General features: G+C 44.6%; 1 protein-coding gene across 2 annotated transcripts in view; it reads left to right on the top strand.

Moving 5' to 3' along the window:
• Positions 1-24,766, top strand: part of PDLIM4 (PDZ and LIM domain 4) — a 379,210-nt gene that overhangs the window by 128,164 nt on the left and 226,280 nt on the right. For both annotated transcript variants that reach the window (XM_040405182.1, XM_040405191.1), the window contains exon 2: positions 11,233-11,384. In XM_040405182.1, the coding sequence (XP_040261116.1) occupies positions 11,233-11,384 (152 nt within the window). The remainder of the gene's footprint in view (positions 1-11,232; positions 11,385-24,766) is intronic.

Here is a 24,766-nt window from a genome sequence, read left to right as displayed (position 1 = left end):
GAATGTAGGTTACCTGAAGACAAGGTGGTGGATTTGAACAAGGAGGTTGTCTTCCTGAGTACAGCCAAGAAAGTGCAGCTGCGGCGGGTGCAGTCAGTGCTAGGTAAATTAAATTTTGCTTGCAAGATCCTGCCAATGGGTCGAGTGTTTTGTAGACGTTTGGCGTTGGCCACGGCAGGAGTGAAGGCACCTTTTCACTTTCTGCGGTTATTGTCTGAGGTGCGGGCAGATTTGGAGGTGTGGAGCCAATTTTTGTCGGAGTTTAATGGTCGTTCGGTCTGGATGGAAGCGCCCATTTCCAGTGTTGAGTTGGAGCTTTTCACGGATGCTTCGGGGTTAGGGGGTTATGGTGCGTTTTGTCAAGGGCAGTGGAGCGCGGGTACCTGGCCAGAGGAGTGGAGAGCAGCCGGGTTTTTGGGCAATTTGGCATTGTTAGAGTTGTTCCCGATTGTCCTGGCGACTGAATTGTGGGGGGAGTTGTTGAGGAACAATCAGGGGGTGGTGCAAGCAGTGAACAGTCAGTTTACTAACTCCCCCTTCCCCCCCCCCCCCGGTGCTGCGGCTGTTGTGCCACCTAGTTCTTAGGGGTTTACGTTTAAATGCTTGTTTTGTGGCTGTGCATGTACCGGGTGTCGATAACTCAATCGCTGATTCACTTTCTCGTTTCCAGTGGGATAGTTTTCGCAGACTGGTGCCGACTGCGAACGTGAAGGGTCTGGTTTGTCCTCAGTGGCTCTGGAGCGTGGCCTTGGGGGTCTCGTCAGATCTGATTAGGTGGTCCGTGAGTAGTAGTACGCGGGCAGCTTATACTTCTGTGTGGTCTCAGTGGGAGCGGTTGTTGGATCAGGTGGGGGGTTGCGAGGTTATCGAGGAGTTTCATTCATTGTTGGTGTACTTTGTGGGGCTGTCTTTTAGCGCGGGTTTTTAATTTTCGGTAGCTTCCAAAAGGGTAGCAGCGGTGGGGTTTTGGTTACGGTTGCGGGGAGTGCCCGATGTATCCAAGAGTTTTTTAGTGCGCCAGGCTTTGAAAGGGTATCGACGCAGTGTGGTAAGGAAGGACACTCGTCGTGCAGTTTCTTTTGCTGTGCTGCGGGAATTGTGGGAGCAAGCTGGTGTGGTGTGTTCGTCTGGTTATGAGGTATGTTTGTTCATAGCGGCATTTTTGTTGGCCTTTTTTCTTGCTTTTCGGGTATCTGAGTTGGTGTCTAGTAATCGGGTTAATGGGGGCGGTCTGTTACGGGAGGATATACGCTTTGGGGAGGATGGTTTGCGGTGTGTCTTGCGGAGGTCTATGATGGATCAGACTGGCAAGGGGGTGTGTATTTTGTTGCGCCTTTTGGGGGGGTCGTTTTATGTCCGGTGAAGTGCGTGGCGGAATTTTTGGGTAGGCGGCTGGATGTGAAGGGTTCGTTGTTTAATGCATTTCAATGGTACGGCTTTATCGCGTTTTCAGTTTGTGGCAGTCTTCCGTCGATGTTTGGCGGCAGTGGGTTATCCGGCTCAAGAATTTGCGTCCCATTCTTTTCGGATAGGCGCGGCGACTGAGGCAGCTAGATGGGGTTTGGGGGAGGACGCTGTTAAGCGGATTGGTCGCTGGGAATCGGCGAGTTATCGCTCGTACATTCACCCTCATATGTTGGAGGGTTTGGGTTTTTGGGATTGTCTGCGTTCAGTTGCTGTTATCAGTATAGTTATGTTCGGCCGAGCCTAATTTAGTTTTTTTACAGGGTCTGCACCGTGTCTAGTGTGGATCCTCGGACATTCGTACGTGCACTGGGGTGCTCTGCGGGCCGATGTGAGAAAGAACGGAAGGCAATTAGGTTTCCATCCAGAGGTTTTACAAGTGCGGTGGATTGGTTTGAGGGGGCTCATGTGGGGTAGGGTGCTTCCGGAATTCCATGCTTCCATTGTGTATGACAGGCCTCTGGATATTTTGGTGTTGCATGTGGGCGGGAACGACTTGGGGGTTCGTAGTTCCAGGGAGGTGATCCGGGACATTAAGCTGGATCTGCTACGGCTGTTGTGCGATTTCTCAGGTTTGTTGGTGGTGTGGTCTGAAGTGGTATCTCGGAGGGTTTGGCGCTTCGCAAGATCGGTGGATCGGGTTAATAAGGCGAGAATGAAGCTTAATAAAAAAGTTGGGAGTTTTGTTCGGCGCCAAGGTGGATTTGTGGTTCGCCATAGGGAGCTGGAGGCTGCATCGCCTCAGTTCTTGAGGGCGGACGGGGTCCATCTCAATGATATTGGAATGGATTTGTTGGCCTTGGGGCTTCAAGAGGGCTTGGAGACGGCCCTCAGGGTGTGGCAGGACAAACATAGGTGAGGTTCGTGGCATGTTAATGGAGGGTCCTGGAAGGCACTGCAAGGTTTAAGAGGTGCATGACAAGTTGGAGCGTGCATCTCAGGAAGTTCAGCAAGCTGGTGGTTTGGGCTCCTGTTGAGCAAAAGGGCCTGCAGGGGTATCTGGTATTATGGATTGGTGCCTTTAGGTCGGTTACCGCAGCAAAGGGTAAGGTGGGACGAGGAATCGATGTGTGGAGAGTGACGAAACTGCTTGCCTGGTTGCCTTCTAGGATCCTATCACCTGTATTTTGTTATGTTCTGTGTTGATGATTGTGTTACATGGTATATACGCTCACCTAAAGAATTATTAGGAACACCTGTTCTATTTCTCATTAATGCAATTATCTAGTCAACCAATCACATGGCAGTTGCGTCAATGCATTTAGGGGTGTGGTCCTGGTCAAGACAATCTCCTGAACTCCAAACTGAATGTCAGAATGGGAAAGAAAGGTGATTTAAGCAATTTTGAGCGTGGCATGGTTGTTGCTGCCAGACGGGCCGGTCTGAGTATTTCACAATCTGCTCAGTTACTGGGATTTTCACGCACAACCATTTCTAGGGTTTACAAAGAATGGTGTGAAAAGGGAAAAACATCCAGTATGCGGCAGTCCTGTGGGCAAAAATGCCTTGTGGATGCTAGAGGTCAGAGGAGAATGGGCCGACTGATTCAAGCTGATAGAAGAGCAACGTTGACTGAAATAACCACTCGTTACAACCGAGGTATGCAGCAAAGCATTTGTGAAGCCACAACACGCACAACCTTGAGGCGGATGGGCTACAACAGCAGAAGACCCCACCGGGTACAACTCATCTCCACTACAAATAGGAAAAAGAGGCTACAATTTGCATGAGCTCACCAAAATTGGACTGTTGAAGACTGGAAAAATGTTGCCTGGTCTGATGAGTCTCGATTTCTGTTGAGACATTCAAATGGTAGAGTCCGAATTTGGCGTAAACAGAATGAGAACATGTATCCATCCTCTGATGGCTACTTCCAGCAGGATAATGCACCATGTCACAAAGCTCGAATCATTTCAAATTGGTTTCTTGGACATGACAATGAGTTCACTGTACTAAAATGGTCCCCACACTCACCAGATCTCAACCCAATAGAGCATTTTTGGGATGTGGTGGAACGGGAGCTTTGTGCCCTGGATGTGCATCCCTCAAATCTCCATCAACTGCAAGATGCTATCCTATCAATATGGGCCAACATTTCTAAAGAATGCTATCAGCACCTTGTTGAATCAATGCCACATAGAATTAAAGCAGTTCTGAAGGCAAAAGGGGGTCCAACACAGTATTAGTATGGTGTTCCTAATAATTCTTTAGGTGAGTGTTTATATTGGTTAATATGTTGTCTAAATAAATAGGGCCGCGAAGTCTAATTTTCCATCAAGAAGTTGTCCTGTATTTATTCAGGCGGTGAGTGGTTTAAAATGGTTGTTAGTGTATGACTGAAGGGATCTTCCATACTAGTAAGTGATACATATGAGCTACGTCCCTAATCAGTGCCTGTATCTGAATTATTGGTAGATAATGTCTGGGACCACTCATTTACAATCAAACACCTTATCAGCAGAAGTAGCAATATACAGTGGAGAGCTAATAAGACCCAGACTTGTAAAACAAGAAAGTCCTCCAACTCCTAATCACAATAGAGTTGGATAGCGTCTATATGTAAAGAGCACTGAAGTAACTGGGACATGCCAAACAAAAGCTAAAGGGGGCTAGAAAAAAACGATGCCCCAGAAGAAGCGAAGTGAGGCGAAACGTACGTTGGGGTTTTCCAGCCCCCCTCAAGCTTTGGTTCGGTATGTCCCGGTTGCTCCAGTGCTTTTTGTATGTAGTTTGGGGACTCACTCTGGTAGACAGGATAAGCAGACGCAGTGTGTGTGTATACATACATATATATATATATATATATATATATATAAAGTTCTTTGGATCAAACAGTTCAGTGATTTATTCACACTTTAGGCAAGTGACAAAACAAACAGTCATATTCAAACAAAGTCACCTTGCGGTGTTGGTGGTACTTCACACCATGCGGCAATTCTGCCTTAAAGAGTCCTTGCTGATAACAGCGCCAACCTGTTTTCATGCCAAACCCTTCATCCAGACACAAGGCTCCCAGATCCCAACACAGGGACCTGGCTTCTGAGCCCAGCTTCCTATTTAAGGACAGCCAGGTGCTGCCAAAACCCGGACCGGTATTTAAAATCCGGTCTGGTATTTGACCTAACCAGGCTGTAAATCAGACCAGCAGCACATGCTGGGAGGAAAATACCTGTTTTCCCAGACCAAACCTCTCACTGTGTCACATACAGGGGGTGAACACACGCCAGACAGTGTACCCGGGACAGGGTATCCGCGTTTCCCTGTAACTGGCCTGCCCTATGTTCCACCAACAGCTTAGTTTTGTAGGGAGAGTGGTCAGTCACCAGGCGGAATTTTCTCCCCAATAAATAATAGCGAAGAGATTCTAGTACCCGCTTGATAGCCAGGCACTCTCTCTCCACTATACTATACCGGGTCTCGGCTGGGGTGAGCTTACAGCTGAGGAAGACAACGGGATGCTCCTCCCCGTTGACTTCCTGAGACAGTACAGTTCAAGGCCTACTTCGGAGGTATGGTCTGTACTATAAACTCCCTTTTGAAGTCGGGCGTCATCAAAACCGGGGACCTGCACAGGGCCGACTTCAAAGCGAATAAAGCCTCTTTCCGCTCGATCATCCCAGCGAACCATCATTAACTTGTGTCTCTTCAAGAGTCCTGTCAAGGGTGTGGCTAGAGTAGCAAAGTGGGGAACAAACCTCATGTAATAGCCCATCGTTCCCAGGAATGACTTTATATGCCTAGTGGTGACTGGTTGGGGCCAATTCCGTATCGCTTCTATTTTGTTCACATGGGGTTTAATGACTCTGCGCCCAATGACCTTCCCCAGGTACTTAGTCTCTTCTAACCCTATTGCACATTTTTTTGGGTTAGCGGTTTCCGAAAGGAGTCCACTACAGCCTGCACTTTGGGTAGGGGACTTTCCCAGTCAGTACTGTGGATAACAATACTGTCCAGGTAAGCCGAAGGGTACAGACGATGTGGATGAAGCACAATGTCCATTAGTCGCTGAAAAGTGGCGGGGGCGCCATGCAGACTAAAGGGTAAGACCTTAATTGATACAACCCCTCAGGCGTGATGAAGGCAGTTTTCTCTTTGGCTGCATCCGTTAAGGGCACCTGCCAGTAACCTTTCGTAAGGTTTAAAACAGAAAAATACCAGGCTTGTCCTACCCTTTCGATGAGCTCATCCACCCGGGGCATGGGATACGCATCAAATTTGTAAACCTCGTTAAGTTTTCGAAAGTCGTTACAAAACCGCAACATCCTGTCCGGCTTGGGTATTAATACTATAGGACTGGCCCACTCCCTTTTTGACTCCTCAATGACGTCTAGCTGCAACATTAGCTGCACCTCCTCCGATATGGCTTGTCGCCGAGCCTCGGGCACCCGGTTGGTTTCAATCAGACTTTTGCTTGAGACAATGTCATGCTGGATTATGGAGTGTGTTGTTCCTACGCCTCTTCAGCCACATCCAAGAGACCACGAGGGTGTCTGCCATATAGCAGTTCGAAGGCGAGAACCCAGTAGAGGCCTGGGGTACCTCTCGCACTGCGAACATGAGATAGGGCAGAAGGAGGTCCCAGTCCTTCCCCTCTTTAGACACTACCTTTTTCAAGTGGCGTTCACCCCTACTGCTGGCCCTTCAGTCTCAGGTTCCCAGGGTTCTGGTCTCTCCCCTGAGCCGGGCCACTCTGCTAGGATTACCTCTGTCTCATGGGTATTAGTCACTCTCATAGCAGGCCACAGTGGCGGGAAGCCCGAGAAGTCTCTTCCTATTATGAGTTCATAATGTAAATTGGTGGAGACGGCCACCTCGTGGGTCCACCTGCCGGCCACCGTGGACAGAAACACCAGGGCGGTGGGATAGTTCTTTAAGTCTCCATGGATGCACACGACCCCGACTTTTTGGCCAGAATACTCGGCGAGCTGCACCAAAGGAGCTCTTACCAGGAAATCCAGACTCCCTTAGTCCAGCAGAGCTACCGCCAGAGTGTCTCCCACTTCCACCTGGCACAGGTGACTATTGTCTATAGTCTCGGGTACCTGTTGCACACAGCTTCCTGGCATACAAGGACTGGTGGTAGCCATAGTTAGTATCCATGGGTTCGCCCCGATGGGGACAGTCGGCCCTTATGTAGCGAGGCTTCTGACACTGCCAGCAGACTATTGGAGCTAGGTCTGTAGGGGGTATATCCCAGTCGGGTTTTGCTGGCACCAGTCGCCGGGTCTGGGTTGGTTATTTGTCGGGTTTGACTGCCCCCCTCCCAAAAGAACCCCCCTGTAGAGTCTGGTAGCCTCATAGCACTCCACCAGGTTGACCATCTCAAGGGCATTACCAGGAGACACCTCGCCGATCCAGTGCTGGAGAGGGTACGGCAAAGCCCTCCAGAATACATCAGCCAACAGACGGTCCAGCATAGCAGTGGAACTAAGCACATCGGGCTGCAGCCATTTTTGCAACCGGTGTAACAGATTATAATACTGAGGTCTCTCAGGTTCAGCCTGGTTAAACTCCCACTGATGCACCCGCTGGGCCCGGACCACCACATTCACACCCAGTCTTGCCAGAATCTCACCCTTTACTGTTGTGTAATCGGCTGCTTGATTATCTGGTAAGTCGAAAAACACCTTGCTGGGGTCCGGATGCCAGGAACGGAGCGAAGCTCTCACTGATCTTGCGGTAGTTTCTCCCTCATGGCCACCTTTTCGAACACCGCCAGATAGGTCTCGGCGTCGTCCCAGGGGGTCATCTTAGGGATCGCCGCACGGACCGCTCTGGGATGCTCCTGCCGCTTTTAAAACCATCACATGTGGAAATAGCAGCTGTTTGTTTTCCTGCTGCTTCTTAATAGCCTCCCACTGTTGAAAGTTAGCCTCCACGAGGGCTTTCACGACAGCTTCCATCTTGTGAGACACGTCTTGTAATGTTGCTGGTTTCAGCCTTCACGCCAGCCTCACTGCATTTGCACGCATCCTCCACCAATTGTGGGGACTCGCTCTTGTAGACAAGACTTTAATTGCATATTGTGAATTGTGGAGGACTTTGTCTGGGTCTTATTTGCTCTCTGTTATATATTGTTACTTATGATATGGTGATTGGTTGCAGATGAGTGGATCCAGACACTATCCACCAACAATTCAGATACAGGCAATGATTAGGGACTTAGCTTATATTTATTATTGACAATTGGATAGGTTTGGAGTTTCTATTTCAGCCCCCTTTAGCTTTTGTTTGGCATGTCCCAGTTATTTCAGTGCTTTTTGCATATGGATGCTATCCAACTCTATTGTGATTAGGTGTTGGAGGACTTTCCTTTTTTACATATCATGAACTGCGGAAGATTGTGTCTGGGTCTTATTAGCTCTCCACCGTATATTGCTACTTATGATAAGGTGTTTGATTGTAGATGAGTAGACCCAGACATTATCTACCAATAATTCAGATACAGGCACTGATTACGGACGTAGCTCATATATATTACAACTGCACAGTTGCAATAAATGTGACTTGAAATGTGGATCTAAGCTTGGCAGTGGGATATCACTCTCACAGCATCTACCTGCATTGTTGTTTTTATTGATTGTCTTTGACAATTATATTTGTATTATGTATTATATTATGAGATAACATAATAAAGATGTCTTTCATACTATTGGTGTGGTATTATTGAATTGGTTGTCAGTTATGTTCCCACACATGATTCTTAATTACTTAGTGCTGGTTTAGGTATTACATTTTCATTACGACCAAATAAAAAATAAGATTTTTAGCCCAAAATGAGTAAAATGTGATGATAAAAAAAATATTGCTCCCAATGGTATCCATGGCTTTTAATTTGGGAAAACGCCTCAGTTTTGCAGAGCTGGGTACTTTATAAAATTCCCACGTTGTGGCAGTAATTTTCCTCATGCTGGTCCCTAGGTGAACGCATAGTGATAAATAATGTAAGTAATAATAATGTCTAGAGCATAACTGTAATTATTAGCAACATTAGAAACATTTTCGGGCAGTTCAGTTTTCTGGGACCACACGTCTTATCTTTCCTATTCAGATGTTGCCTTTTCCCAAGATACGACCCAACCCTTTAATCATCTCAGATCATTCTTTCCCATTTATACACTTGGTTAGTCGTTAATGCGGCCGGGAGGAGGGAGGTTACAGCTAGCCCCATTGTGTAATCAGAATGACATCTTTAATTGATGATTGTTCGGAAAAGCAGATTTCCCTTAAGATGGCAGTCTACTTCCCTTTTTCCTGTTCAGTAGGAATTGTGCAAGTGAACGTGCTTTACTGAATAAATTATAATGGGACACCAGCGTGGTTCAGTGTGTACACTGCAGACTTTTTATACTGGGAACACAGGCTCGATTTGACTGGGGTAAGCTCTATTAGCATGTTTGGCCTACAGGATATTTATGCAGCGTACATTCTTGAAGAGAACTGCAGAATGTATGCCTCAAACGTATACAGCTGCAAAGCACTCGCAGCATTGCACCTTTTAAACTTATGATTTGCGAGGGTGCAGGGAGTTGATCTCTCACCTATCTGATATTGATGGCCTGTCCTGAGGATAGGACATCAGTATTGTACTTTCAAATAAACCATCTAATTTATGTTCACAACAGCATTGGAGGTTCCATCATAGTTAACATGTAAACTAGTACCACATGCAGCTTCATTTTTCCTGACAAGATGTTGAATACCCGGGCAGAACCCAACATACCCAATTGTAAGAGAGTATGGTCTGTCGGGAGCCTTTAATATCCATTACCAGTCTTTACTTGGAGATTAGAATATACATTGAAAGGGTGTTACATGTAAATATAATGACCAATAAATAGCATTAGTCTGCTCTCTAGAATATATGAATATTAAGTCTTCAAAATCATCTGAAAAAATTTATTATGACACCAAAGGTAAATAAAAAACATAAAATACAACTATAACAATGTAAGAAAAATCTATTTAAAAAAAAAATATGCTACTATACAGTTAAAAAGTAAAAATTAAATTGACAACTGCCCCTCTACAGTTCATTTAGTATTAGTTCATATATATTGAGTACTTTGTGTAATTGATTTCCATATAAATAATTGATACATCTATTAACTTTTACCTTGTTCCAATATGCTCCAATATTTTTTATATTTTTATGAAATTATTATAACTGTATTTTATTAGTTTTTTAGTTACCATTAGTGTCATAATAATTATATATAAATATATATAGTACAAAGTTAATATAATTTTGAGTATTTTATATACATATTTATTTGTCCTTAAATTAGATAATTTTTGTACATGAGACCAGTCCGTGTGCCCAGAAAAATATACCATATATATCCATTTTTGGGAGGTGTTGCGGCGCTTTTTTTACCGATTATGTAAATATAAGGCACATGCACAGTTCCATGTCAAGACACACACGCTGTATTTTGCAGTGAATTTGAGGAAATGATGGCAAAAATGTAGCCGTTCCTAAAAATGTACAGTTCTAATAAATTCTGGAATGTGCTCCAGGTATACAGGTGAAACTCGAAAAATTAGAATATCATGCAAAAGTTTATTTCAGTAATGCAACTTAAAACGAGTTGCATTAATGCAACTTAAAATTAGAATTTTGTGAAAAGGTTCAGTATTCTAGGCTCAAAGTGTCACACTCTAGTGAGCTAATTAATCTATACCCCGTGAGCAAAGGGTACCTGAGATTATGACTTTGGGGTTTCATAAGCTGTAAGCCATAATCATCCAAATTATAACAAAGGCTTAAAATATCTCGCTTTGCATGTAATGAGTCTATCTCATATGTTAGTTTCACCTTTTAAGTTGCATTACTGAAATAAATGAACTTTGCACGATATTCTAATTTTTCGAGTTTCACTTGTACATACTGCACTGTATAGAAACTAAGCATTTACTGTAAAAGGAGGAAGTACCGCGTGATCCCCAAAACTATCAATTACATCTATAGCCAAAATTGGCTATAGATTCGTGGGTTCATGCAAGTGAATCAAAGGTTCCAGCACACATTGAAAACCATGGGGCATGTTTAAAGTCACAAGTATTACATCTCTAATCTGGATACTATGAGTGGCTCATAAGAATAGTGAGTACACGTATGATGTTCAGTACATTGCACACAGGGAAAGAAGAATGTATTCTCGAGACATGTAAACTCGTGCTAACATCCATCACCACATACTTCTGCCAAACACACCAAGAGGAAATGATACACCTCGCCCCATCACACCAAGCATAAACAATGTGTCCTGGACATCAAAGATTCATTACTCAGCAAGAGCGATAAGACTAAGACAATAAACATAACCCATGTAATGCCTCCCTCCAGAGAGCCACAGCAACATGATGTCACATACCACAGGGAAGATCTATTGTGCGGGGTAAGGGGCCGAACTGTGGAAATGTTATACGTATTCTGATCTATCACCACAAAAGAAGTTTACACAAGCATAATATACAACCTTAGAATAGTATTTCTAGTTCTAATTCCTGGCCTCATCGTTGGTGCGGCTGGACCATGCCAAGGCCTGTATGTCTGACAGTAGCAGGAAATTGGTAGTCCAGAATGTTGCAGTATAGATCCGTTCTTCCAAGAGCTTCATCTGTACAAGTGTCTCCTACATGAAGAGATCACATTTTACAAGCACATCTATTATTCGTCTACAACAATTCGACATCTGTTTTCATTATCTATATATTTGTATAGGATTATAACACCATGCACCTATTGTTCCTCTTCCTGTGCAGATTAATCCCGGAAGCAAGGCTGCTTTGGCTAACCTATGCCCAGGGGATGTTATTCTGGAAATCAATGGGGAGAAAACAGAAAACATGACTCATCTACAGGCTCAGAACAAGATTAAGGCTTGCTCAAACCATCTGACACTTTCCCTAAACAGGTCTGTACCTCATATATTTTATATCACAAATATTGTTATTTCATCGCTTTATTTTTTGAGAAATAGTTTCTGCTGATAATTCTCCTAATGCTGTTGGCCCCTGTATGCAGAGGAGAATTGAAACGTAGATGACCTCATTAATACAAATTAGAATAGACAAAATGCGATGGTGTTATAAATTAATGGGGCCCAAAGTCTGTATCATGGGTGTAGTACAGAAATCTGGACCAGTGTGATGTGAGAAAAGACTCAAATATAAAATGACCAAACAGCCTGCTGCAAGTTTATAAATAATATATTCACAAAATATTAGCACATACAGAAGAGAGAATCGCTTTTTGAGATGGTACTTAAAGGCTCACCACATCACCTAGAATAAGAAACTGCCACATGGAAAAAAGAAAAATAATCCACTCATTGTGGTACCACCTCCCAGGTCAGGACCCACTGGGCCAGTTTCTCACCCCTTAAAGAGGACCTTTCACCAGTACTGACATTACACTATAGGTTTTGTTGAATAAAATCATGGGAAAGATGTATATCAGGTAAGAAACTACTGAGCATGTCTGTTCAAATTCATAGTAATCCTGGAAAACCCATTTAACCACCTCAGCCCCCAGTGCTTAAAGGGTTTCTGTCACCCTGCAAAACTCTTTTTTTTTTTTGGATAGTTAGATTGCTCATAGTGCGATATAGCAGAATATAATGCTCTTACTTACTTTCATGCGGCCGATTCTTTATAAAACGAACTTTTATAATATGTAAATGAGCGCTCTACCAGCAAGTAGGGCGTCTACTTGCTGGTAGCTGCTGCAGAAATCCGCCCCCTCGCCGTGTTGATTGACAGGGCCAGCCGTGATCTCCTCCTCCGGCCGGCCCTGTCAGTAATTCAAAAATCGCGCGCCTCGCGTCATTCGGCGCAGGCGCTCTGAGATGAGGAGGCTCGTATCCTCAGCACTCCCTCAGTGCGCCTGCGCCGATGACGTCTTCTCTTTCGGTGATGTCATCGGCGCAGGCGCACTGAGGGAGTGCTGAGGATACGAGCCTCCTCATCTCAGAGCGCCTGCGCCGAATGACGCGAGGCGCGCGATTTTTGAATTACTGACAGGGCCGGCCGGAGGAGGAGATCACGGCTGGCCCTGTCAATCAACACGGCGAGGGGGCGGATTTCTGCAGCAGCTACCAGCAAGTAGACGCCCTACTTGCTGGTAGAGCCCTCATTTACATATTATAAAAGTTCGTTTTATAAAGAATCGGCCGCATGAAAGTAAGTAAGAGCATTATATTCTGCTATATCGCACTATGAGCAATCTAACTATCCCAAAAAAAAAAAAAATGAGTTTTGCAGGGTGACAGAAACCCTTTAAACACCCTGAAAGACCATGCCACTTTTTACACTTCTGACCTACACTACTTTAGCGGTTTATTGCTCGGTCATGCAACTTACCACCCAAATGAATTTTACCTCCTTTTCTTCTCACTAATAGAGCTTTCATTTGGTGGTATTTCATTGCTGCTGACATTTTTACTTTTTTTGTTATTAATCAAAATTTAACGATTTTTTAGCAAAAAAATGACATTTTTCACTTTCAGTTGTCAAATTTTGCAGAAAAAACGACATCCATATATAAATTTTGCTCTAAATTTATTGTTCTACATGTCTTTGATAAAAAAAAAATGTTTGGGTAAAAAAAAAAATGGTTTGGGTAAAAGTTATAGCGTTTACAAACTATGGTACAAAAATGTGAATTTCCGCTTTTTGAAGCAGCTCTGACTTTCTGAGCACCTGTCATGTTTCCTGAGGTTCTACAATGCCCAGACAGTACAAACACCCCACAAATGACCCCATTTCAGAAAGTACACACCCTAAGGTATTCGCTGATGGGCATAGTGAGTTCATAGAACTTTTTATTTTTTGTCACAAGTTAGTGGAAAATGATGATTTTTTTTTTTTTTTTTTTCTTACAAAGTCTCATATTCCACTAACTTGTGACAAAAAATAAAAAGTTCTATGAACTCACTATGCCCATCACGAAATACCTTGGGGTCTCTTCTTTCCAAAATGGGGTCACTTGTGGGGTAGTTATACTGCCCTGGCATTCTAGGGGCCCAAATGTGTGGTAAGGAGTTTGAAATCAAATTCTGTAAAAAATGACCTGTGAAATCCGAAAGGTGCTCTTTGGAATATGGGCCCCTTTGCCCACCTAGGCTGCAAAAAAGTGTCACACATCTGGTATCTCTGTATTCAGTAGAAGTTGAGGAATGTGTTTTGGGGTGTCTTTTTACATATACCCATGCTGGGTGAGATAAATATCTTGGTCAAATGCCAACTTTGTATAAAAAAATGGGAAAAGTTGTCTTTTGCCAAGATATTTCTCTCACCCAGCATGGGTATATGTAAAATGACACCCCAAAACACATTCCCCACCTTCTCCTGAGTACGGATATACCAGATGTGTGACACTTTTTTGCAGCCTAGGTGGGCAAAGGGGCCCATATTCCAAAGAGCACCTTTCGGATTTCACAGGTCATTTTTTACAGAATTTGATTTCAAACTCCTTACCACACATTTGGGCCCCTAGAATGCCAGGGCAGTATAACTACCCCACAAGTGACCCCATTTTGGAAAGAAGAGACCCCAAGGTATTCGCTGATGGGCATAGTGAGTTCATGGAAGTTTTTATTTTTTGTCACAAGTTAGTGGAATATGAGACTTTGTATGAAAAAAAAAAAAAAAAAAAATCATCATTTTCCACTAACTTGTGACAAAAAATAAAAAATTCTAGGAACTTGCCATGCCCCTCACGGAATACCTTGGGGTGTCTTCTTTCCAAAATGGGGTCACTTGTGGGGTAGTTATACTGCCCTGGCATTTTCCAGGGGCCCTAATGTGTGGTAAGTAGGTAAATGACCTGTGAAATCCGAAAGGTGCTCTTTGGAATGTGGGCCCCTTTGCCCACCTAGGCTGCAAAAAAGTGTCACACATGTGGTATCTCCATACTCAGGAGAAGGTGGGGAATGTGTTTTGGGGTGTCATTTTACATATACCCATGCTGGGTGAGAGAAATATCTTGGCAAACGACAACTTTTCCCATTTTTTTATACAAAGTTGGCATTTGACCAAGATATTTATCTCACCCAGCATGGGTATATGTAAAAAGACACCCCAAAACACATTCCTCAACTTCTCCTGAATACAGAGATACCAGATGTGTGACACTTTTTTGCAGCCTAGGTGGGCAAAGGTGCCCAAATTCCTTTTAGGAGGGCATTTTTAGACATTTGGATACCAGACTTCTTCTCACGCTTTGGGGCCCCTAAAATGCCAGGGCAGTATAAATACCCCACATGTGACCCCATTTTGGAAAGAAGACACCCCAAGGTATTCAATGAGGGGCATGGCGAGTTCATAGAAAAAAAAAAATTTTGCCACAAGTTAGCGGAAATTGATTTTTTTGATTTTGTTCTCACAAAGTCTCCCTTTCCGCTAACTTGGGACAAAAATTTCAATCTTTCATGGACTCAATATGCCCCTCAGCGAATACCTTGGGGTGTCTTCTTTCCAAAATGGTGTTATTTGTTGGGTGTTTGTACTGCCCTGGCATTTGAGGGTCTCCACAATCATTACATGTATGCCCAGCATTAGGAGTTTCTGCTATTCTCCTTATATTGAGCATACGGGTAATGAGATTTTTTTTTTTCCGTTCAGCCTCTGGGCTGAAAGAAAAAAATGAACGGCACAGATTTCTTCATTCACATCGATCAATGTGGATGAAAAAATCTCTGCCAAAAAAAAAAAAGGAAGGGAAAGGCGTCTGCCAGGACATAGGAGCTCCGCCCAACATCCATACCCACTTAGCTCGTATGCCCTGGCAAACCCGATTTCTCCATTCACATCAATCGATGTGGATGAATAAATCATTGCCGGGATTTTTTTTTTTATATATACAAAGTGTTTGCCAAAGTATATGAACACCGCAACCTCCTCAGCTCATATGCCTCGGCAAACGTATCTTTTACTGCAGAGGAGAAATCTCGTCTTGCAGCGCCGCATACACCGACTTGCGTGTAATCTGACAGCAGCGCAATGCTTCTGTCAGAATGCACATCAGTGCTGCAGCTAGTCGATCGGTTGGTCCACCTGAAAGGTAAAAAAAACTAAACAAAAAAGAAAAAACCAGGCCGCAAAGCAATAACTTTATTAACTTTAGAACAGAACATATTAACTTTTTTTAAACTTTTTTAAATTTTTTTACTTACCGGTAATTTTTTTTTTGTTTAGTTTTTTTTACCTTTATAGAACAAACCTCTCCTTCCCCATGGGACAATGTGCAAAGCGCAAATCGCCCAAAGATGTGGCAAAGTACGTTATGCACTTTATCCCAGGTGAAAGGAGAGGTTTGCAGCAGCTGAGAGTAAAAGGGCCCTAATAGCCCTGTGTGCCTGTCCTGTGAGATGCAATCCCTATGCTAGGTGTACCTGTGTGTGGTACTTCCGGAAACACTCTCCATAGCATAGGGCAGGGTGGTCAGCACAGTCAGGACAGAAATAGCGGGTGTCACGCCTTATTCCACTCCTGCTACAGACACGACATCTTTTTCGGGGTGACGGTTGGGTTGAGGTACCAGGAACGACACTGGGGAAATGTCGCTCGTGTAGACGGCTAACTACACTGGTGGATGGGGCCACGGAACCTCCTGGGTAAAGGAGGTTCTCGATGATCTCTTCCTGGAATTTGAGGAAAGATCGTGTTCTCCCAGCCTTACTGTAGAGAACAAAACTATTGTAGAGCGCCAATTGAATTAAATATACAGACACCTTCTTATACCAGCGTCTGGTTCTGCGGGAAACTAAATACGGAGACAACATCTGGTCATTGAAGTCCACCCCTCCCATGAGCGCATTATAGTCGTGGACACAGAGGGGCTTTTCAATGACACGGGTTGCTCGCTCAATTTGGATTGTCGTGTCTGCGTGAATGGAGGAGAGCATGTAAACGTCACGCTTGTCTCTCCATTTCACCGCAAGCAGTTCTTCGTTACACAAGGCAGCCCTCTCCCCCCTTGCAAGACGGGTGGTTACAAGCCGTTGGGGGAAGCCCACGCGACTAGTTCGCGCGGTGCCACAGGCGCAAATCCGTTCTAGAAACAAATGCCTAAAGAGGGCCACACTTGTGTAAAAATTGTCCACATAAAGATGGTACCCCTTGCCGAATAAGGGTGACACCAAGTCCCAGACTGTCTTCCCACTGCTCCCCAGGTAGTCAGGGCAACCGACCGGCTCCAGGGTCTGATCTTTTCTTTCATAGATCCGAAATTTGTGGGTATAGCCTGTGGCCCTTTCACAGAGCTTATACAATTTGACCCCATACCGGGCACGCTTGCTTGGGATGTATTGTTTGAAGCCAAGGCGCCCGGTAAAATGTATTAGGGACTCGTCTACGCAGATGTTTTGCTCAGGGGTATACAAATCTGCAAATTTCTGGTTGAAATGGTCTATGAGGGGCCGAATTTTGTGGAGCCGGTCAAAAGCAGGGTGGCCTCTGGGACGGGAGGTGGTGTTGTCGCTAAAATGCAGAAAACGCAGGATGGTCTCAAATCGTGTCCTGGACATAGCAGCAGAGAACATGGGCATGTGATGAATCGGGTGCGTTGACCAACATGACCGCAATTCATGCTTTTTTGTCAGGCCCATGTTGAGGAGAAGGCCCAGAAAAATTTTAAGTTTGGAAACTTGGACTGGTTTCCACCGGAAAGGCTGGGCATAATAGCTTCCCGGGTTTGCGGTTATAAATTGTGTGGCATACCGGTTTGTCTCTGCCACGACTAAGTCCAAGAGCTCCGCAGTCAAGAACAGCTCAAAAAATCCCAGGGCCGAACCGATTTGAGCCGTCTCAACCCGAACTCCAGACTGGGCGGTGAAAGGGGGAACTACTGGTGCGGCTGAAGTTGGTGACTGCCAATCAGGATTTGCCAGCACCTCAGGGACTCTAGGGGGTCTACAGGCCTGTCTGTGCAGTGGCTGCGACGGGGTAACTATTGCACGTGCCACCGTACCAGCTTCAACTGCCCTTCTGGTGCTCGCTACTTCACCATGTTGTACGGCAGTGCTGGTACTAGGTCCAGGAAGGGCTGCGCTGCTGGTGTATGCCTCACCACGTGATCCGGCAGCGACAGCCCCACTCTGCTGCTCTTGAAGCGGATCCTGCGCAACCTGTGGTCTAGCGACATGGGGCCGGGTACGCCTGGTGCTGCCAGGGACCTCCACCTCCTCGTCCGAACTTTGGGTCAGAGAGCCACTGCTTTCCACAGGTTCATATTCTGACCCGCTAGATTCGTCAGATGAGGGTTCCCACTGCTCATCCGACTGGGTCAGAATCCTGTAGGCCTCTTTAGAAGAATACCCCCTGTTTGACATTTTGGACTACTAAATTTAGGGGTATTCCCTGAGACTACTCAAGAAAAAAAGCAAACCTGTCTTACAAAGGGGAGGCTAGCGAAGTACCGGAGGCTGCTGTGGTTGATAAAAAATATCAAAACTGATTTTTTTATCGCCGCAGTGCGTGTAAAGTGAATGTGCAGTGATCCAAAAAAAAAAATTTTTTGTCACTGTGGTGGGGCGGGCGTGGGTGAACGCACGTGTGGGCGACCGATCAGGCCTGATCGGGCAAACACTGCGTTTTGAGTGGAGGGCGAGCTAAGGTGACACTAATACTATTATAGATCTGACCGTGATCAGTTTTGATCACTTACAGATACTATAAAAGTACAAATGCTGATTAGCGATACGCTAATCAACGAATAAAAGTGACTGCGGTGCGGTGGGCTGGGCGCTAACTGACGCTAACTACCTAACCAAGGGGCCTAAACTATCCCTAAAACCTAACAGCCAATAGTAGTGAAAAAAAAAGGTGACAGTTTACACTGATCACTTTTTGTCTTTCACTAGTGATTGACAGGGGCGATCAAAGGGGTGATCAAAGGGTTAATTGGGGTGCAGGGGGGTGATCAGGGGCTACAGTGAAGTGTTTGGTGCTACTCACAGTTCAGTCTGCTTCTCTGCTGGATCCAACCGACGAAAAGGACCAGCAGAGAAGCAGAGAAGCCATATAACAGATCATATTTACTAATATGATCTGTTATATGGCTTGTGATTGGATTTTTTAAAAATCGCCAGCCTGCCAGCCAATGATCGTTGCTGGCAGGCTGGTGACGAACTTCTTCTTTAACTTTTGCCGGCCCGCGATGCGCATGCGCGGGCCGGCTTTGAGCGAAATCTCGCGTCTCGCGAGATGACGTGTATATGCGTGACTCTGCGCAGCGCTGCCACCTCCGGAACGCGATCCTGCGTTAGGCGGTCCGGAGGTGGTTAAGCAGTATTTCTTTGGAGGTGTCTAAGAGTGAAATGAGCTCAGCCACGATGTGTAGACCACACATTGCATAGAACGGCAAGTGCTGAAGCTTGTGGCAGGTTAAAATCCTCTTATTTCATCCAGGCTTTCTCTGGAAGTATCATCCGCACAAGAACTGTGCGTCCAGAGCTTTTTGAATTGAGTTTCTATTGTCAAGCAGTCTCACACACGTCTCAGATTTCTTTAGGAATTGTAGAGTCTTATAGTAAAGCAAACCCATTTGACCCTACTGTGAAACATGAATATTTTTGCTTCAGTATTTTGTTTTAAATTGATGCATTGGTGCATGCTTGACTCCAGAATTTGTAAAGAAGATCAATACTAAAGGTTTAAAGGGGGTATTCAAATTGTTAGAAGTTATCCCCTATCCACAGTGGGGTCCTTCTGCTGGGTCCATCACCAATCATGAGAACGGGGGAACCGTACGCGCTGAAGCCCTCTGAAGTGAATGGAGCGGCTGGTTGGGAATGCATGCGGCCACTCCATTAATCTCTGTGGGAATTCCAGAGATAGCCGAGCACTATACACTATATCTCTGGCCTTCCATAGAAATTAATGGAGCACCCACGCCTATGTGCGACCAGCCACTCCATTAATTTCAGAGGTGCTGCAGGAGATACAGGGTCCCCGTTCTCATTATCGATGGGGATCCCAGCAGCAGGACCCCAACCTATCTGATAGTATATAACTTCTAACAACCGGAATACCTCTTTAACTCTCTCGATGTGTACTTTTTTTTTTATTGTTGTCTCTTTGGTGTTGATTTGGGCATTGTAGCTAAAGCCTAATTCAGACAAGGTGTTAAAGGGGTTTTCTGGGTATTTAGTATTGATGACCTATCCTCATGTGCCGGAACCTCAACAATAAACTGCTTAAGCTCTGCAGCCTCCTCGCAGCTTACCAGACACAGTGCTGTCAATTGCATAGTGGCTGTGCTTGGTATTGCAGCTCAGGCCCCTTCACTTGAATGGGACGGAGATGCTCCTAGGCAATGTGACCCATGAATGTGATGTCATTGGCCTAGGAAGAGGCCGCAGCACTCACTATAAACTAGCTGAGTGTTGTTAAGGCTAGTGATCGTGAGTGTCTATGTAACTAGCTGAGTGGGAGGAACTACAAACAGGCAACTTCAAACAGCTGATCATCGGGAGTTGGACCCCACAATTAATATTAAATACCCAGGAAACCCCCTTAAGTCCAACAGTATTAGATTTGAGCTGGTCAGTCCAAGGTAAGGGATGTCCCCATGACATGAATAAACCATAGGTGGAATTTTCCTTTTATGGGGGTTAAAGAGTTTATCCAAGATAATTAAAAAACTCAGACTGCTGAGGACAGTGATTGGCTGCAGCTGTCACATGCTGTATAGCAGCACATAAACAGCTGCAGTAGGATCTTACCGGCGCCGCAGCTCATTTGATCAAAATTTTAGACAATTAAAGGAGTTGTCCGAGATTTTTATTATTACGGACAACCCTTTTAATTTACAGGTCCAAAAGATGGCACTCTTGATATTTTTAGTCAGTACTAACTGCCATTGTTCTAGTCACCATGGACATCAGTGTTTATATACCTATGGACATTGATACAGATTGTGAACATTGATTGTGAATGGCTGAACAAAGCAAAATAAAATGGAGAATTACCTGAGGGATTAGGAGCAGAGCAGCTACAGACTTTCTAACCTGCAGATTCAAGCAATGTTTAACTTGCCAACTCTTAAAACAAATTTTTTAATGTACACTAAAGGACATTTTATATAACACATTTGGTACTTCTGTTTTAAGCGATGGTGCGTGCCTTTACAAGACTTTATAGAAGTATTTTTTATAAGAGCCACAAAAGTTTCATTTCTTCTTCATCTTCACTTTTGATTTTACATGACACTTTTACAGTTTTCACTTTGGAATGGACAGCTGGAATGTAATATTCTAGACTTTCCGTCGTATGTCCTTTAAGGAGAACAGGCTCGTCTACTTCTAGAAGGTTTAGTAGCACGGGTTAAATTAGCTACAGAAGCTTCAACATAGATTAAACGTGCAATTGCTCTAAGCTATGGATGAAGCAGCAAAGTGACACCTTCACATTACTGCTTGGATGTGATGATTACTAACAGGGGCAGTATTCTGTCATTGGGATGCATGGGTAGAATTTTTTTTTTAGGGTCATCCTGTAAACCCCTTCCCTCATAAATTTTCAAAAACAGCAACAACATGCATTTTCATTAGGATTTCTACTAACTATGCAGCTATTGACATTTTCCCAGACCTGGAATTACGAAGTGGGCAGCTATCCAACTTGAGCTTTAATAGAGTCCACTCTCATGCTCTGCTTTGCCCTGTTTTCAATGAGTCTATCATATTCTCAGCATGAGCAGATTCCATGAGGGTTACACTAGACATGGGCTACAAATGGATAGCACTGGTAAAAACTTAAGAAGTAGTAAAATAATGTTAACGTTATGCCTGGTTGAAAACAATACCCAAACAATAGAACTAAGGCTCCGATTATTTGTACAAAAAATCTCTTTATTAAATAAACACTATCACATAATCATAAATACAGAAGTAAACAGGTATGTTATAGTGAGGAAAGACCCGAGGAGGACCGAGGGATCGACACACATGGGCTTACATAAATTAGTAAAGAGCGCCACAACAAAGCCAGAAGAAGAAAAAAAGTAACTCTGGATGATTAAATCCAATAAGGGCATACATAGGCAGTGTTGAAATAAAAACAAGCTCAGAAAAAATACCCAGTATTAGCGCGCTGATCCCTCAGTCTCCTTGTCCCAACGCCGTTTCGCCAGCAACCTGGCTTCTTCCGGGGATAAGAGACTAATGAGAACTCTACCTTTTATACATTGCTCAAAAAAATAAAGGGAACACTTAAACAACACAATGTAACTCCAAGTCAATCACACTTCTGTGAAATCAAACTGTCCACTTAGGAAGCAACACTGAGTGACAATCAATTTCACATGCTGTTGTGCAAATGGGATAGACAACAGGTGGAAATTATAGGCAATTAGCAAGACACCCCCAATAAAGGAGTGGTTCTGCAAGTGGTGACCACAGACCACTTCTCAGTTTCTATGCTTCCTGGCTGATGTTTTGGTCACTTTTGAATGCTGGCGGTGCTTTCACTCTAGTGGTAGCATGAGACGGAGTCTACAACCCACACAAGTGGCTCAGGTAGTGCAGCTTATCCAGGATGGCACATCAATGCGAGCTGTGGCAAGAAGGTTTGCTGTGTCTGTCAGCGTAGTGTGCAGAGCATGGAGGCGCTACCAGGAGACAGGCCAGTACTTCAGGAGACCTGGAGGAGGCCGTAGGAGGGCAACAACCCAGCAGCAGGACCGCTACCTCCGCCTTTGTGAAAGGAGGAGCACTGCCAGAGCCCTGCAAAATGACCTCCAGCAGGCCACAAATGTGCATGTGTCTGCTCAAACGGTCAGAAACAGACTCCATGAGGGTGATATGAGGGCCCGAGGTCCACAGGTGGGGGTTGGGCTTACAGCCCAACACCGTGCAGGACGTTTGGCATTTGCCAGAGAACACCAAGATTGGCAAATTCGCCACTGGCGCCCTGTGCTCTACACAGATGAAAGGTTCACACTGAGCACATATGACAGACGTGACAGAGTCTGGAGACGCCGTGGAGAACGTTCTGCTGCCTGCAACATCCTCCAGCATTACCGATTTGGCATTGGGTCAGTAATGGTGTGGGATGGCATTTCTTTGGAGGGCCGCACAGCCCTCCATGTGCTCGCCAGAGGTAGCCTGACTGCCATTAGGTACCGAGATGAGATCCTCAGACCCCTTGTGAGACCATATGCTGGTGCGGCTGGCCCTGGGTTCCTCCTAATGCAAGACAATGCTAGACCTCATGTGGCTGGAGTGTGTCAGCAGTTCCTGCAAGACAAAGGCATTGATGCTATGGACTGGCCCGCCCGTTCCCCAGACCTGAATCCAATTGAGCACATCTGGGACATCATGTCTCGCTCTATCCACCAACGTCACGTTGCACCACAGACTGTCCAGGAGTTGGCAGATGCTTTAGTCCAGGTCTGGGAGGAGATCCCTCAGGAGATCGTCCGCCACCTCATCAGGAGCATGCACAGGCGTTGTAGGGAAGTCATACAGGCACGTGGAGGCCACACACACTACTGAGCCTCATTTTGACTTGTTTTAAGGACATTACATCAAAGTTGGATCAGCCTGTAGTGTGTTTTTCCACTTTAATTTTGAGTGTGACTCCACATCCAGACGTCCATGGGTTGAAAAATTTGATTTCCATTTTTTTTCTTTGGGTGATTTTGTTGTCAGCACATTCAACTATGTAAAGAACAAAGTATTTCAGAAGAATATTTAATTAACTCAGATCTAGGATGTGCTATTTTTGTGTTCCCTTTATTTTTTTGAGCAGTGTATATCGCTCCCATAGATGTAATCAGTACACTAATCCTCCTTCGGTGTGTGATAGAAATGAGCTCACCAATAAGAGCTCACATCATAAGTCAGGTGGTAAAAACGGGGAGGGGATTGGAAAGAACTCTAATGGAAATTACAGGTCAGCATGCGTCATCATGACACTTGGGTCACGTGACTGCTGCGTCGGCATGTCGTCACAAGTGCCGCCCATCAGTATTCTAATGGTATTTGTTAGTTAGCCGCTCGAAGATCATATTCACGTTACTAGCAGCGATAATAATAATCGTAATATGATCGCGATGTACATCCGAATCGTAAAAATAATAATAATCGTAATATAATCGTGGTGTACATCCGAGTCACATCTCCCATCATAAAAAAAACAGGAGATCGAAATAATCTTCAAAATGCTATGATCCCTAATTTGCATAAAAAAGGGAAGGGCAGGGGGAAGGAAGGGGGGGAAGGAAGGAAGGGGGGAGGGAAGGGACGGTAAAGAAAGAGATACATCATATGATTCCTGACACACCAGACACATGATCGGTCACATGATCGGAACATCCCGATAATACCAAGCAGTATAACAGTACATAATTGCACAGATTAAATCGAGGGGCCAGTGTTATCGAATATAAATAAATAAAGTGAATAGAGTGAACAATAGTGATAAGGGTGAACGGTGATGATTAAAGGATAAGAAAAACAGAAGGAGTGAGAATTCATAATACATAATTTTATATGGTGAAATACGAATAAATCCTAATACATCAGATAAATAATTGAATGATAAAATTCATATTACATGGTTTTATATGATAAAATACAAGTGAGTCCTAAAACATAATTGAGTGATAACCAATTTACCTATCAGAAAATTGCATTATCGATTGTGTGACCACTACACCTTATTAAGATGGCATGCATACCATGGTATTTATATAGAAAACAGTATCTTTCTGATGATGGCAAACATAGATGACGAAATGGGTGAGTTCATCCTGGAATTGCTGGAGTTTGTGTTAACCCACAATTATTTTCTGTTTGGGGATGCCTTCTACCTGCAGCTCCAGGGGACAGCGATGGGGGCGGCTTGTGCCCCGTCCTTCACTTGTCTTTTCCTGGGTCTGTGGGAGAGGGAGGTGTTCCTGACAGAGACATGTGATCATGTTGGTGGGGTCCAGATGTGGGCCCACTACATTGATGATATTTTCGTCGTGTGGCAGGGCCCACAGACTGGGTTCGGCCAGCTGGTGGAGGCTCTGAATGAAAATAACCGAAATATAAAACTAACTCATAGGATCAGCAAAACCCATCTGGCTTTTTTGGATGTCCTAATTTCGGTCGACGAAGCAGGAAAGATCTCCACAGACCTTTTTCGTAGGGAGACTTCCACGAATCTGGTTCTACATGCAAATTCACGTCATCCCTCGAATTTCATCCAGAACATACCATATAGCCAATTCCTGAGAGCCAAAAGGATCTGCTCAACCGAGGAAGCTTTTTGAGAATCAATCTCAGGACCTTTGGAACAGATTTTC

This window comes from Bufo bufo, chromosome 1 (assembly GCF_905171765.1).
Source record: "Bufo bufo chromosome 1, aBufBuf1.1, whole genome shotgun sequence".
NCBI lineage: Eukaryota > Metazoa > Chordata > Amphibia > Anura > Bufonidae > Bufo > Bufo bufo.
This window is presented reverse-complemented; position numbering and strand designations above follow the sequence as displayed.